This window comes from Peromyscus eremicus, chromosome 23, assembly GCF_949786415.1.
Source record: "Peromyscus eremicus chromosome 23, PerEre_H2_v1, whole genome shotgun sequence".
Classification (NCBI taxonomy): domain Eukaryota; kingdom Metazoa; phylum Chordata; class Mammalia; order Rodentia; family Cricetidae; genus Peromyscus; species Peromyscus eremicus.
Genome location: NC_081438.1, coordinates 31984592 through 31999391, shown reverse-complemented (window position 1 = coordinate 31999391; position 14800 = coordinate 31984592). Strand labels below are relative to the sequence as shown.

Genomic DNA, 14800 nt, shown 5'->3' with positions numbered 1-14800 from the left:
CAGCTTTGAAAGCATGTTTCCTCAGAACACTTGCTCTCTTCTCTCATAGGGAAGGCAGCCTCTGGAATCTTCTGGTGGCTAGGGAGTGGATGGTACCAATTTGTTACTTTGATGTCTTGGCTGAATGTGTTTCTTCTTACCAGGTAAGAAACTGTCAGTGTGAAGTTCTCATGTCGGTATTGGGGTTCCTGTGTCAAGGTCAGCATGCCTTGTCAGCATGTCTGCATGGGGTGGTGAACAGCTGTTCTTTACCCGTTGTGGGCAGCTCTGTAAAGGCCCAGCTTACATCTGCAGTGTCTGCATCAATACATTTTTACAGGTTTTACAACAGACCTTCATATTTTCATTTTTCAAATTAACAGAGGTGGAGAAGGCTGCTGCCATTGTTAAGCACACTGGATGTATGTAAAGTGTCCAGCTGGAGGGCCCAGTCAGATCCTGTGCCTGTGCCCTAGTGCAGTTCTATGGGCACCAGCTCACCACAGTGGGTGCTAGCCCCAGAACAGGGCCTCAGGCCTCTGGGTCTTTCTTGTGGTACCAGATAGCACCTCTCAGATTGCTAGCAAGCTGTGTATGAAGGGCCTCCTGTGGGTGTGGCCAAGCCTTGTAGATAAAACTTTAGCAGGGTGTTTGGTGTGTACACAAGCAGGGGCAGAATGGCACTCCACCTCTGTCTTTCCAAAGTTAACGGTTTCCTTTCTATTCTTAGGTGCCTTCGAAATATTTGCAAGGTTTTTGTCTTGCTCCTTCCACTCCTACTCTTACTAGGTAAGATGTGGCATGGTGACCCTCAGAGACCAGCACATGCCCACGCTGACAGTGTGGGGACAGTATCTGAATATGTTGGGGCACCTGTACATGTGCACACAGCTATCTTCTTTCCTCAGGTGCTGGTCTCTCCCTGTGGGGTCAGGGCAACTTCCTTTCACTCCTACCAGTGCTGAACTGGACGGCCATGCAGCCAGCACAGAGGGTGGGCGAGCCTGAGAGTGTGCACAGACCTGACCCTCTTCCCCCAAGCCCACCTCTGAAGGTAACCAGCAAGAAAGGTCTTGGTACCATAAGCATGTGCTCTTTAGAGCTTTTCATGCTACTTGTGAACAGTAGTCTTGGACCCTGCCTGGGGGGGGGGGGGGATATTTTTGAGACAGGCTTTTACTTTGTAGACTAGACTGGCCTAGAACTCACAGAAATCTACCTGTCTCTACCTCCCAAGTATTGGGATTAAAGGCATGCACCATGCATGGTCCTAAAATTGTAAAAAACGCAAACAAAATAACACCACAAGTTTTATAGCTTTTCAGATGTTCTAAATTAGTTCAAATAATGCAGAATTATGTATTCTGTTACTCAGTTATGAGTATGAATGAATAGCATTTCTTTGCACGACATGAGAGTGGAAAGAAAGACATACAGCCCAGTGCTGGAATGTCCCTTTGGACTTTTTGACTATGGTCTCCTGGTTTCATCTCAGGTTGATTATGAGGCTTCCCAGTGGCCTCAGGAGAGTGACATGGGACAGAAGGTAGCCTCTTTGAGTGCGCAGTGTCACAACCACGACGAGAGACTTGCAGAGCTGACGGTCCTGCTTCAGAAGCTCCAGATGCGGGTGGACCAAGTGGATGATGGCAGGGAAGGGCTGTCCCTGTGGGTCAAGGATGTAGTTGGACAGCACCTGCAGGAGATGGGCACCACAGAACCGCTTGGTGCTAAGGTAAAGCCCAGAAACTCCTTCAGTAGCCAGTGTGCACATTGCTCCCAGCCTATGTGGTGACTCTTACTGGTACACTTCTAGCCACTGTGATAAAACACCTCATGGCACAAATGAGGCAGAGAAGAAGGGACCAGAACAAGATCTGCCCTTTGGGCGCATCCCTGGTGTCATACTACCTCTGACAAAGCCCTTCAAACATTGTTGCTACCACCGCCCAGTGGTATCAGCAGGTGACAAGTCTGTCTGTGACCTGCTCTATGGGTAGGTTGGAGCCCTCCTGATCCAGTGATCGGGTGATCTCAGTGATTGGGTCCACCAGGCTGAGGACCAAGCCTTCAACACAAGCCTTTTGAGGTGACACTTGTTATCTATAGTATAACAGAAATAAAAATTTTGTTTTGTTTTTTTGTTTTTACTTTTGGTGTGGTACTGGGGATGGGATTAATCCTAGGCCTCGTGCATGCTAGGCAAGTGCTTACACTTAGCCTATGGAAAGAAATCTCACTTGATGCTTTTGTTGAATGTGGCCTCACTGAGCCCAGAAAAGTTGGGCTAGAGCTCAAAATCTTCCTGCCTCAGCCTTCTGAAGGCTAGGGTGACAGCCCTGCACCACCATGCTGGCCCTGGTCACCTTCTGAATAAGTAACCTAGTCACATGATGAGACTTTATTGTGAATAGTGCTTCTGAATGATGCCAGTGAGTATGGACATACCATGTATCTTGTGTGGGTAAGAAATGATAGAGGGGAATGAATGTGTCCTGAGTCTTTATCCGTAGGGGTTTTATTTTAGAACTGTGAAGATCACAGTACCCAGTGAATCTGTGAGTAGATATGAGTAGGTTTACTTCTTATGTAGAGGTCACAAAACAAACTGTGTGATTGCGCTTGGGTTTGAGACCTCCAGCCAGGGCTAGATAGGGGCGTGGCTAGGGGCTGACACCTCTAAAGATGCCGCCTTCCCTGTACCTGCAGTAAGAATTACTGGCTGCCCTAGTGGCCTGTGTGTGCTGCTGAACTCTCTTAGCTGTTTGTTCTGCACTTTCATTCTCAGACTGACTTCATGACTTTCCACCATGACCATGAAGTGCGTCTCTCCAACTTGGAAGATATTCTTAGAAAATTGACAGAAAAATCTGAGGTATTTATTCTTTGGTTGTGTGGTTGGTTGGTTTGTTTGCTGGGTGCACACGTGTGGGAGTGCATGCACCAAGATAAAGGAGGGCGTTAGGGATGCTGCCCTTACTCTGCCTTTGTCCTTTGAGACAAGGTCTTTCACTGAGCCTTCTTTCTCTACTACTCACAGCACTAGGGTTACTGACTGTGTACACACTCAGCTTTTTACATGAATGCTGGGGTTTTGAATTCAGGTCCTTATGCTTGCACAGCAAATGCCTTTACTTATTGAACCCTCTCCCCAGCCCTAAGATGTTTGTTCTTGCCTTTATAATTGGAGTGCCTCACCCCCTACCCCCCAAAAAAGCAAACTGTGCATGTATGCATGCCTTGGGGTGGGTGTGGGTATGATGCACTTGTGCCTGGCTGTGGGGATGGAACCCAGGGCCTTATACTTGCTAGGCAAGAGCAAATGCATGCCACAGTACATGTGGAAGTCAGAGGACAGCTTATCGGAGTCATTTCTCACCTTTCACTCTGTGTGTCCTGGCATTGAACTCAGATCATCAAACTTGGCACAAGTGCCTTCTCCCACTGAGCACTTTCACTGTCCCCCAGACCAGTTTTTAAGAAAGGTCAACTGGCAGTCAATATTCTCCAAAGCTGTGGCCAGGGGCTACGTTGTTTCAAGGTATTGCTTTTGATCTATACAACTGGAAGAGCTGTGCCTTGTGGTTTTATTTTCTGGGCATTTCAGCTCTGTTGCTTAACTGCTTGACCCATGAGCCTGACAGAGCAGAAGTGGCTGTGTGCGGGCTTCAAAATCCAGTCACACCCTGCTCATGAATCCCTATGAGCCCCTGGTATAACTCAGCCTCCATCAAAGAGCGTGCACAGAGCATGCTTTACATAAAATCACTGTGGGTGGGAGAGTCTCACTTGTGTGCTGGTAAACTGGGTCTTGATGTGGGTCTGCAGTGTAGACCATGTGACTCTTGGGGACAGGACTTAGCGTTCTTAGGGCACAGCATGGCAGATGCTTGCGTGATCACTGAACTGAACTAAAGCATTATTTTACTGAGTAGGAGGTAAGCAGAATAGTTCTTGGGCTCTTGGGACCAGCTCCTACTTCCTGATTGTTAGTGTCAGGAGAGTTCAGCTGAGCAGGAAGAGGGGCCTCAACCTGTCAGGAGACCCAGAATGTACCTGACCTGAGTCAGGAGGAAGCCCAGCCATACTCACCTTGATGCCTTTGCCCAGGCATTCAGAAGCTGAGACTCATCCTTCAATATGTGAAGTTTTAAGTTACTGAAACATGGTTTATAATCAAGGCGCAACTGTTTACAAAGTCTCCCCTACTTCCCAGGCTATCCAGAAGGAGCTGGAAGAAAGCAAGCTGAGAGCAGGCAGGTAGGTGACCTCAGGAGCTCTGAGTTTTTCTCCCATGGTTTTTTGCTAGTATGGAACATGGTGACCAACTATTTACTGGCTGCTAAGGTTCAAATTGTCACTTGCTACCTAAAATTACCAGCTTTCAGGTATGTTTTTGGGTATCCTCTCGGGACAATGCAAGGGACAGAGTCCCTGAGGAACTTGGGACTGTCTTTCTTCAGGCAGTGTATAGCTCGGCCCCTGCTTGGCCATGGGGAGCCACCCATGTCCTTGGGGGACTCCCTCTTTGGTGCCCAGCAGCCATGCATCTTGTGGCTGCCAAGCTGTCTGCACCTGAAGCTGCTGGTCCTTGTACCACTGCAAAGCTCTGGTCCCTCAGCAGTTGTGCTTGTTCCCACTTCCGCTAGCTTGCCCCTCGTCCCCAGCATTGTATCTTATCTGCACATTCTGCCTTCGTGTGTACTAACCTGTGTGTACTAACCTGTGTGTACTAACCTGTGTGTACTAACCTGTGTGTACTAACATGTGTGTGTGTGTGTGTGTGTGTGTGTGTGTGTGTGTATGTGTATGTGTATGTGTGTGTGTGTAGTTCCTGTGCTGGGTGTGGCTGGGTAGCAGCTTTTGTTGGCTAATGGGCCCTCTGCATGTGGGGTGGTGTAGCTGGAGTTTTCTCTCCGGGTCCTGCCAAGACCTGGCAGTCCGACAGCCCACTTAAAAAATAAACACACAGACACTTATATTATTTAAACTGTTTGGCCTAATGGCTCAGGCTTCGTGTTAACTGTTCTTACATCTTAAATTAACCCATTTCTGTTAATCTATACTTTGCCACGTGGCTCGTGGCTTATTGGTACCTTACATCTTCCTTGTCATGGCGGCGGCTGGTAGTGTCTCTCTGCCTCAGCCTTCCACTTCCCAGAATTCTCTTCTCTGCTTGTCCCACCTGTACTTCCTGCCTGGCTACTGGCCAATCAGTGTTTTATTTATTAACCAATCAGAGCAACACATTTGACATACACAACATCCCACAGCCGGGTGGGGTGGGAGGGAGTGTGGTGCACATTGCTCTTCCCAGGCCTGGTTTCAGTGAATACTGACTCGGCATGTGAATGTATAGATCCAGAACATATATCTGGAGATCCCTCTTCAGCTAGGCCTATTAGCATTCCTTGCAAAGCTGTGGTCATGGGTAGCTCATAGCCACTTCCCAAGGCCAGTCACTTATTATACCCTGATCTTATCTTCAGTTCCACTGTCTATCCCATGAGCATGGAACTGCAGATTCAGCCTCAGGGCTGTGGATAGACATCAGCTTCATTTCTGGTCTTATTTGTAATTTTGAGGACATAGACGTGCTGCTTTATTTAGGGTTGAGGCCTCCCCTGAGTGCATCTGGGCCCTGACCCCTGTCCCCTCCCTGGTTGATGGCTTCCAGCAGGGCTGAAGAGCAGCCCCTCCTAGACCGTGTGCAGCACCTAGAACTGGAATTGAACCTGCTGAAGTCACAGCTGTCGGACTGGCAGCATCTGAGGAGCAGCTGTGAGCAGGTAAGTGCCTGTGTTAAGAGACTTCTGCCTGAAGGAAGCTCTCACCTGACTATGTCAAGATGGTTCTCTGTGTCTGTGGCTGTCCTGAAAACTTTTTTTTTTTTTACATTTTTTATGTGTGTGTCTGCATGTACAGACAGGTACAGGGACATGAACAGAGACCAGAAGAAGCCATCAGATGTCACTTTCCCATTATTTTAAGCCCATTCCCTCGGAGACAGGGTCTCAATTCTTGAGGCTGGATCTAGTGTCTTGGCGTAACTGGAAACCAGCTAGATCTAGAAGTCCTCTTCTGTCTGCTTCCCTCAGAGCTGAGGTTACAGGCATTTGTGGGAATGTGGCTTGTCATGTGATGAGATCTGTGTTCCAGTCCTCATGAAGAGCTCTTCACCACTGAGCTATCTCTCCAGCCCCACCTTTAAAAGAATTGCATTTTAAATATTTCATTTATTGTGCATGTGACTGTGCAGGCACATGTATGTCATAAGGATGTAAGAATGTGCTGGGCCATGGTGGCACATGCCTTTAATCCCAGCACGCAGGAAGCAGAGGCAGGCGGATCTCTGAGTTCCAGGAACCCTGTCTTGGGGGGAAAACAAAAAAAGCAAAAGAATGTAAGAATATGGAGATCAGAAGACAACTTGGAAAAGTTGGTTCTCCTTCTACCATATAGGTCCTCAGGATCAGATTCAGGAGGTCAGGTCTAGAGGCAGGCATCTTCACCTACTGAGCCATCTCTCTCTCTCTCTCTCTCTCTCTCTCTCTCTCTCTCTCTCTCTCTCTCTCTCTCTCTCTCTCTCATTATATTTTAAGAGTTTGTCTATTTTTGTGGTGCTGGGCATGAACCCAGAGTCCAACACAGGCTGTGCAAATGCTCTGACCAAACTTCACCCATCCATACTTGGAGGTTGTAAATATTTTCAAGTCAGCCCCAATCCCAACAGCATAGCACAGTCACACCCGAGCTCCGTGCATGACTCTTCCTGATGACACAGTACAACTGACACGTTGGGAATTATTTGAGAGTGGTATGCGTATGTATGTGTGTGTGTGTGTGCGTGTGCGTGTGCGTATGCGTATGCGTATGCACATGCACACGTCTGTCTCCCAGTGTCCATAGAAGGCCCCAACTATGCTTGACTACTTGCCCATCTGTGTCATAAAATGTCACAGATGTTGCATGGCCCACCTCCTTGGGTATTCTGAGAATTCAGACATCTTGTTGGCACGAGTCCTCATGAGCCACGTTCAGACCATAGATTAGAAAATTGATCTGTGACGTTTGATAAATTATCTGAGTATAAACAACTCCCAGAGCAGTATATAGTATGACCCAGTCAGCCTCCTCTCTGGCTACACCTCAGGCTGTTTATAAGGAACAGTGAGGACACGGGGGCTCATGCCTCAGCTGTGGAGCTGTGTGGAGTAGACTCCCCAGGGGTCAGAAAACCCACATCCCCTTTCTGTAGTTCCCCGTGTAAATGGCCTTCATGCAGCACTCTAGGCCACTCCAGTGGCTTGGGAAGAGTCCTTAAATTTAGTATGAAGGGGACAGTTGTGCCACAGTTGTTGCCTGTCTTGCAGAGATGTACTTCTGGAGGCTGTGTTGGAGCAGTGTGCTGTAGTGCTGCACACTTACCCCAGTCTTTGCTCACCAGGCCGATGCCCGCATCCAGGAGACTGTGAAACTCATGTTCTCTGAGGATCAGCACGACAGCTCCCTCGAGTGGCTATTGCAGAAGCTTTCTTCTCGGTTCGTGAGCAAGGATGAGGTGCAGGTGCTTTTGCAGGACCTTGAGCTGAAAGTGCTGCAGAATATCACGCACCACATCACAGTGACAGGACAGCCGCCGACATCTGAGGTCGTCATGTCTGCCATGAACGAGGCAGGGATTTCAGGAATCACGGAAGCGGTGAGTAAACAGGTTCAGCCTCCACCATAGACACGTGGTTACCGGGGTGTCAGTGTTCTGACATGATGCACTGCTGATGTTGTCACTTGGAAGCACTCCTTAGCTTTGCACTCACTGAATCCTTTTGTCCCAAGGGCTCCCATATGCCAATTTGTGGTTACACAGCTTCCAGCTGTACTCAGCTTCCCTTAGTTGCCACGCCCCAGCCCTGAAGTCCAACTTTCCCTCCCATCCCCACCCCCCCACTGATGGTGACAGTGCCCCAGACACCCTGCCTCTGATACTTGCTATGAGCTGTCGTACCCTAGTGATGAGGATCTGGCCCCATCCCACCCATTTACTGTCCATGGCTGAAGTGTAGCATGCTTATGTTCCCTAAGCATAGGCATACGAGGTCCCTGGCCTTTGCTTGCATCATTAACCCTCATTCTTCTGTCTTCCGGGTTACCAGCAAGTGCACGTCATTGTGAACAATGCTCTGAAGCTGTACTCCCAAGACAAGACCGGGATGGTGGACTTTGCTCTGGAGTCTGGAGGTGAGTAATCAACAGAAGAGTTAACTATGAGCATGAAAGACCAGGCCAGGAATTTGGGTGGGCCTACAGGACATTGTCACACTTTTTTTTTCTCCCAAGATAGAGTTTCTCTGTGTAGCCCTGGCTGTCCTGGAACTCGCCACCACCACAGGCTACTTGACACACTTTTTTGTTTTTTGTTTTATTTTTATTTTTCGACACAGTGTTTCTCTGTGTAGTTTTGGTGCTTTTCCTGGATCTCGCTCTGTAGACCAGGCTGGCCTTGAACTCATAGAGATCTGCCTGACTCTGCCTCCCGAGTGCTGGTATTAAAGGCGTGGGCCACCTCCGCCCAGCCTTGACACAATTTTAATATGACAATAGAATATTACTCTGGATGAGTAATGCTCATTCTTTCTGGGAAGTTGCCCATTGGGGTATGTGTATGTATGTGTAAGCTCCATGTTTATTGAGCATGCCCAGGCCTAGCCCCAAGTGTTAGGACTAAGGGTTGATTGCTGAGGCTGAATGCATAGCAGGACAGGAGCTGCCTTGCTTCCACAAAGCATGGTCTGTCGTGGTAGGGAAGTCACAACCACAGGGCCCTCACATGTGCAGTGGGTTTGAGATTGTACACCTGGGTGAGGCCTGTGAGCCCTTTCTGGAAAGGTGAGAATGTGGACACCACTGGGGGGTGTGGGGCAGCTCAGCAGCTTCTGCTACACAAGCCATGCAGAAGTGACTTTCTGAACTTGTAGAAATTAGGAATTGCAGGTGACATGCAGACTGACACATCTCCTAAAGAATGAGCAGTTTTTAAACTCCCAGAGGACTGTGGTGGGCCTAGTCCAGTGGAGACATTGTGTCCCAACTTGAACAGCCTGTGATATGGATGGTCATGAGCCTGGCTGCCATCACTGCTGGGCCATCACATCATCTGAATCTCAGTGTGGCATGAGCCTACTATTTAGTGTGGGAATAGCCAGTTTCTTAGGGCTGGATGGAGTTAGCAGGGTTACTCATGTTTCTCAAGGAGCCCCTGGTCTAAATGACTTCCCAAAAAACAAAAAACAAAAACCTGATTTTAGTTTTATACTGTAAACTGAAGTGACATCAGAAATTATATTTAGAGCAGAGGCATAGAATGACATTTTAGCCATGCTGTTTGGGTTGGCAGCTGCCACTTGTTCTGGGATCGTGTTGGAGCTTGTGGATTTGTGTCACCAGCTTAAACCCCCTGAGGCCCCAAGAGGTTGCCCCAACAGCTGTTCTTAGACTAGAGGAGGATGTTTAAGAAGTTGGCCAGTGTCCAGAAGCTTAGGTCTTTATCTGCAGCATCAAAGCCCTGCTCTCTGCCTGTTTGAGTGTCCCTGCCCCGTTTGTGCATGTCACAGATGGTACTGAAGCTTGACTGTAAGAGATGGATTGCATCTGCTCTGAGGGCTGGGGCCTGCTCTGTGTCTCTGTGAGACTTAATTCTTTTCCCCTTGTTTTTATGTCTTATATATACTTTATGAGTGTTTTGCCTGTATATATGTATGTGTGTAACACATTACCTAGTGACTGGAGAGCAGAAGAGGGCATCCAGTCTCCTGGAACTGGAATTACGAATGGTTATGAGCCACTTTGTGGGTGCTGGGAACAGAACCCGGGTCCTCTACAAGAGCAACAAGTATATTTTAACTACTGAGCCATTTCTCCAGCACTGACTTCTCAGTTCTTATTTCTTGTTAGCATTAACATCCTGTCTGCCTGCTCCCCTGAAAGGGCAGAATGTTCGTCCCCTAACTAGTCACTCCTGCTCCCACTGCTCTTTGGCTAGTGGGCATTTGTTACAGCATTTCCTCCTGTTGACCAGTTAGTAGCTTCTGGAAGTTACCTGCCCCTAACACCAGTGCTGTGGGACTCTTGACCCTTACTCAGGAAATATGAACAAAGCTTTGAGAGCCACCATCCCTAGTAGTCACACATTCAGACACTGTTGTGAAGGGATAAAATGAACTGATGTCAAAGACAACTGCCGAATAAAACGTTGAGTGCTCGGTGTAGTGGATGGCTTGGCTTAGCTGCCGAGCTAAGACAAAAGGAACGAGGATGCTGGGTGTTTATGCTGTGAGGTTGTGCTGAGTTGTTTTTGTTTTGTTTTGTTTTGTTTTGTTTTGGTTTGGTTTGGTTTTTGGAGACAGGGTTTCTCTGTGTAGTTTTGGAGCCTGTCCTGGATCTCACTCTGTAGACCAGGCTGGCCTCAAACTCACAGAAATCTGCCTGGCTCTGCCTCCTGAGTGCTGGGATTAAAGGTATGTGCCACTGCCACCTGTGTGCTGAGTTCTTGATGTATGTTCAGCCTGATCCTAGTACATCCTGTGCTAGCCCCAGAGGCATAGAGATGATGATGATATATGTGTGTGTGTGTGTTACTCTAGAATTTTATGGGTATGAGTAGTTTTTCCTGCATACATGTCTTTCTACAGTGTCTAGTGTCCACGGAGGTCAGAAGAGAGCAGTTGGGTCCCCTGGAACTGGAGTTACAGATAGTTGTGAGCCACCATGTAGGTGCTGTACCCAAGTCAGCAAGTTCTAAAGCACAGAGCCATCTACTAATTTTTGTGTTTTTATGTGTCAGCTAAAAAATAAATGCAGGGACTGGGAAGATGGCTTAGTGGTAAAGTGAGGACCAGAATTTGGACCTGAAAACCCACATAAATTCTGGATAAGCATAGCAGTCCTATAATTTCATTGGTTGGAAGGCAGAGACAGGTTGCCCAGAGCAAGTGAGACTAACCAAAATCTGTGAATTCTGGGTTCAGTTGAAAGATTCTGCCTCGATGAATAAGGTAATGGATGACCAAAGACAGCCATTGTCAACCTTTGGCTTCTAACCCATACCTGCACTCACAGATGAAACGAGAAAAAAAGAATCCGGTTTTTAACCAAAAGTGTAGGGCTGACCTTAGAGTTCAAGGTTCTTTTTGCAAGTAAAGCAGATGCTGTTAAAAGCACTTTGGTGGGGGAGTGCTGGGGGCTGGAGGATGGCTCAGTAGTTAAAAGCATTGGCTGCTCTTCCAGAGGACCTGGGTTTGATTCCCAGCACCCATATGGTGGCTCACAACCATCTGCAACTCCAATTCCAGAGGATCCAAAGCCCTTTTTTTTGCCTCTGTGGGCATCAGGCATGCATGTGGTGCACAGACATACATGCAAGCAAAACATCCAGACACATAAAATAAATTTTAAAATAAAAGCACTGTTGGGGGCTGGAAAGATGGCTCAGCAGTTAAGAGCACTGGCTGCTCTTCCAGAGGACCCAGGTTCAATTCCTAGCACCAACATGGCAGCTCACAACTGTCTGTAACTCCAGTTCCAGGGGATCTTGCACCCTCACACAGACATACATGCACATCAAAGTAAATAAGTCTTTAAAAAAAAAAAAAGTGCTATTGGCCTCTAGTTCTGACTTCCCAGCATGTTGCCATAAGGTGTAACCCAAATGTCCCTGTGTTCTAGGTGGCAGCATCCTGAGCACTCGGTGCTCCGAGACCTATGAGACCAAGACGGCACTGCTGAGCCTGTTTGGGATCCCACTGTGGTACTTCTCGCAGTCACCTCGTGTGGTGATCCAGGTGAGCTGCTGTCCACAGGGCCTTGCATCTTAGGCTACTCTGCATTTCTCAGCCCCTCATGAAGGGAAAACAGGCACACAGAATTGGTATGACCCAAGTTCTCCTCTGGCACTGACATGCACTGCTGGGTTGTGCCATGTGCCAAGCAGCCTCTCCATCCAATTTGAGACCCAGGTGGTGGGAGGCTTCCTGGTCCCACTGTGAGACTCTACAGAGAGGGGAGCTGGAAGGGAGCATCATAGGAGGGCCACAGGGACCATCCTGGTTGCTTTCTGCCTGTGCTGTCATGAGCCCTAGCAGACTGGGAGCAGCCACCATGTCCCCAGGCCTGGGGCATCTGCCCTGTCTGCACTGCTGCTTCCCCGGAGCCTGCCTCACAGGTGAAAGGAAAAACTTGAATAGTCTGGTGCACTCCCCTGCTTCAGCGCGCTGCCTTGTGTTCACATTTTGAAGCAGTTTTCAGTGCTTTTCTGTGAAGCCCCCAATGGGTCTCTTTGACCTGCGTACACAGGCCCAGCCTTGGCAAATTCAGGAAGTGGAGTGTTGTCAGCAGACCTGAGACAGGACCCCCCGGTGTAGGAACCCACCCTGCTTTCAGAGAATCTTCTAGCTCAGCCTGGACTCCAGCTCCCTATTAATTACAAATGACCTTGAATTCCTGATCCTAGGAATCTCCCTATCTGTGGCTTGGTGTCCACAGTCATCTGTGGCCCAAAAGTTAAATGGAAAATGCCAGAAAATCCCCAAATTCAGGAAAGTGTGTCATAATGTATGGCAATGAAAGAATATTATACCAAGGTTTGAAACTGGGGAAAACTAAGGTATCTGTCACCTTGAAATAAGTCCAGCAAGTAGTGTTGACAAGTGACTGTGTGTGGCCTGGTAATCGTCATCACTGCAGGCTAGTCTGAAATGCTCCCTGCCCTAGGCTTTGAGGCTTGACTGGCAGACACTGGGCTTTGTGTGTCCCATTCACCTGGACATAGGCGATGTTGTAATTTCTGAGTTTTTTCAAAAACTGGGAAGATAGGATTTTCATCTTTTCATTTGTGCCTGTGGAGAATTAGAAGGCATCATAGGTGTGCCTGGTAGACAGCATGGTCTAGAGAGGCCTCTGTACTATCCACTCCACCCTGCTGCTGTCCTTTCGGCTTTTTTGGAAGACTGGTTGTATAGGCACAAGGGTACACAGTTGGGCATCTCAGCCATCAACCCCCTCTGCTTTTCCTGGAACCTGTGCCCCAGTCCTGTGATCCAGACTTGATTCTGGTGACAAGCCCTGTCCTGAGCCACCTGGGGCTTAGGTGGTTCAATACCAAAGGCTGCCTTGGATAGACAATGCTCAGGTCTTCACTGTTTGCCAAGATGCTGGACAGGGCCACCCACTCTCAGGACCACTTGCATTTTTGGTGGCGGGCAAGGCTTCAGGGAGAGGAGCAGCTCAAGACTTCTGCCTTCACAGCTTTGGTTTCCTTGGCTGTGAGACCCAGGGTCAGGCAGAGTGACTTGGACACACAGAGGCTTCTGGTTTGCTCATGGTGTTTGTGAAATCACTTTATTCTTACAGTGGTTGAACTTGTCCCAGCCTGAGTTGTACTATTTTCTTTCCTAGCCCGACATCTACCCAGGGAATTGCTGGGCATTCAAAGGCTCCCAGGGATATCTGGTGGTGCGGTTGTCCATGAGGATCTACCCAACCATGTTCACCATGGAGCACATTCCAAAGACGCTGTCACCCGCTGGTAACATCTCCAGTGCCCCCAGAGACTTCGCAGTCTATGTGAGTGACTGCTGGCATCCTGGAAGCAGCCTTCTCCTCTCTACCCTTAGAGGCGTTTCATTTATCCAGAGGCATAATTTTGTAGTTAACATCTGCTTATTGCCTGTGAAGCCTTTTCCCATTATAAAGTCCTTCATATTTTCTCTGATATAGAACCCATCATTTTAAGCATACTTCCCACACTTCCAACTTTGCTCTAGCTTACCTGCTGCTCTCATCCTGCTTATATCCCTTACTTGGAGCACCCAGAATCTACAGTTCTCATGAGGGTATCTGTGCTTTGGGGGTTCTGAGCATGATCATGGCCATCTCAAGCTGGCCCTCTGTGTGGCTGTGTGCATGTTTCCCTAATGGGAGTAACCACAGCTGTCCTTGGATGGTTGTGGGTTCTAGGAAGCCAGTGACAGTGTACCCCTCCAGGAGGGCCTCAGTAGGCCTCTCTTAGGGGAGGTGGCCTGTCACTCAGGACAGCAGGGCTAGAGTAGTGTGACTCTTGTTATCTCTGCTATAACACATGGTCATTGCAGGGACTGGAAACAGAGTATCAGGAAGAGGGGCAGCCTCTGGGACGGTTTACCTATGACCAGGAAGGAGACTCACTCCAAATGTTCCACACACTGGTAAGCACAAGGATCCTGCCTCCCTCATTCATGTCTTTGTGGGGCCTGGCATATGGAGAGGGTGGTGAGGATTAGCCATGGCCTAGCTCTGTGCCTCAGTAAAAGGTCAAACACAGCAGCCAGCCTGTGCTGTCAACACTTGTGCCCTGAATCCTAACTACTTGCTAGGCTTATTTGGGGTATGGTTGCATCTTATTACATATCCCACAGGGGCAAGGGATTGGTCGGGGGTGGTGTATGGGGGTCTGACTGCTGATGCAAAGTAACTTATTCCCTCAACTTCAGGAAAGGCCTGACCAAGCCTTCCAGATAGTAGAGCTCCGGGTCCTGTCCAACTGGGGCCACCCTGAGTACACCTGCCTCTACCGCTTCCGAGTCCACGGAGAACCTGTCCAGTAGAGCACTCCAGCCTTGTTTGTACATGTCTGTATATACCAAGACGCCATAACACTGGAACCCTTTGGGGAAGAGAGCACATGAGCATAGGAACCTGTCACCCTTCAATAAATGTGTGATGGACGTGAGGACATGTTGAGTCCTGAGGCTGTGCGTGTGTGCTCAGGGCCCACAAGCCTGGTGGGCTC

The 14800-nt window shown here is 48.6% G+C and overlaps 1 protein-coding gene across 14 annotated transcripts in view; it reads left to right on the top strand.

Moving 5' to 3' along the window:
* Positions 1 to 14743, top strand: part of Sun1 (Sad1 and UNC84 domain containing 1) — a 47441-nt gene extending 32698 nt beyond the window's left edge. For 12 of the 14 annotated variants that reach the window (XM_059249632.1, XM_059249622.1, XM_059249619.1 and 9 more), the window contains 13 exons: positions 50 to 143; positions 710 to 768; positions 888 to 1033; positions 1475 to 1714; positions 2768 to 2854; positions 4196 to 4239; positions 5657 to 5768; positions 7427 to 7681; positions 8133 to 8217; positions 11701 to 11816; positions 13429 to 13596; positions 14124 to 14216; positions 14502 to 14743. In XM_059249632.1, coding sequence (XP_059105615.1) covers positions 50 to 143; positions 710 to 768; positions 888 to 1033; positions 1475 to 1714; positions 2768 to 2854; positions 4196 to 4239; positions 5657 to 5768; positions 7427 to 7681; positions 8133 to 8217; positions 11701 to 11816; positions 13429 to 13596; positions 14124 to 14216; positions 14502 to 14615 — 1613 coding nt within the window. In that variant the 3' untranslated portion in view covers positions 14616 to 14743. The remainder of the gene's footprint in view (positions 1 to 49; positions 144 to 709; positions 769 to 887; positions 1034 to 1474; positions 1715 to 2767; positions 2855 to 4195; positions 4240 to 5656; positions 5769 to 7426; positions 7682 to 8132; positions 8218 to 11700; positions 11817 to 13428; positions 13597 to 14123; positions 14217 to 14501) is intronic. The other 2 variants (XM_059249620.1, XM_059249626.1) reach the window with 1 other exon arrangement.
* Positions 14744 to 14800: the final 57 nt, after the last annotated feature.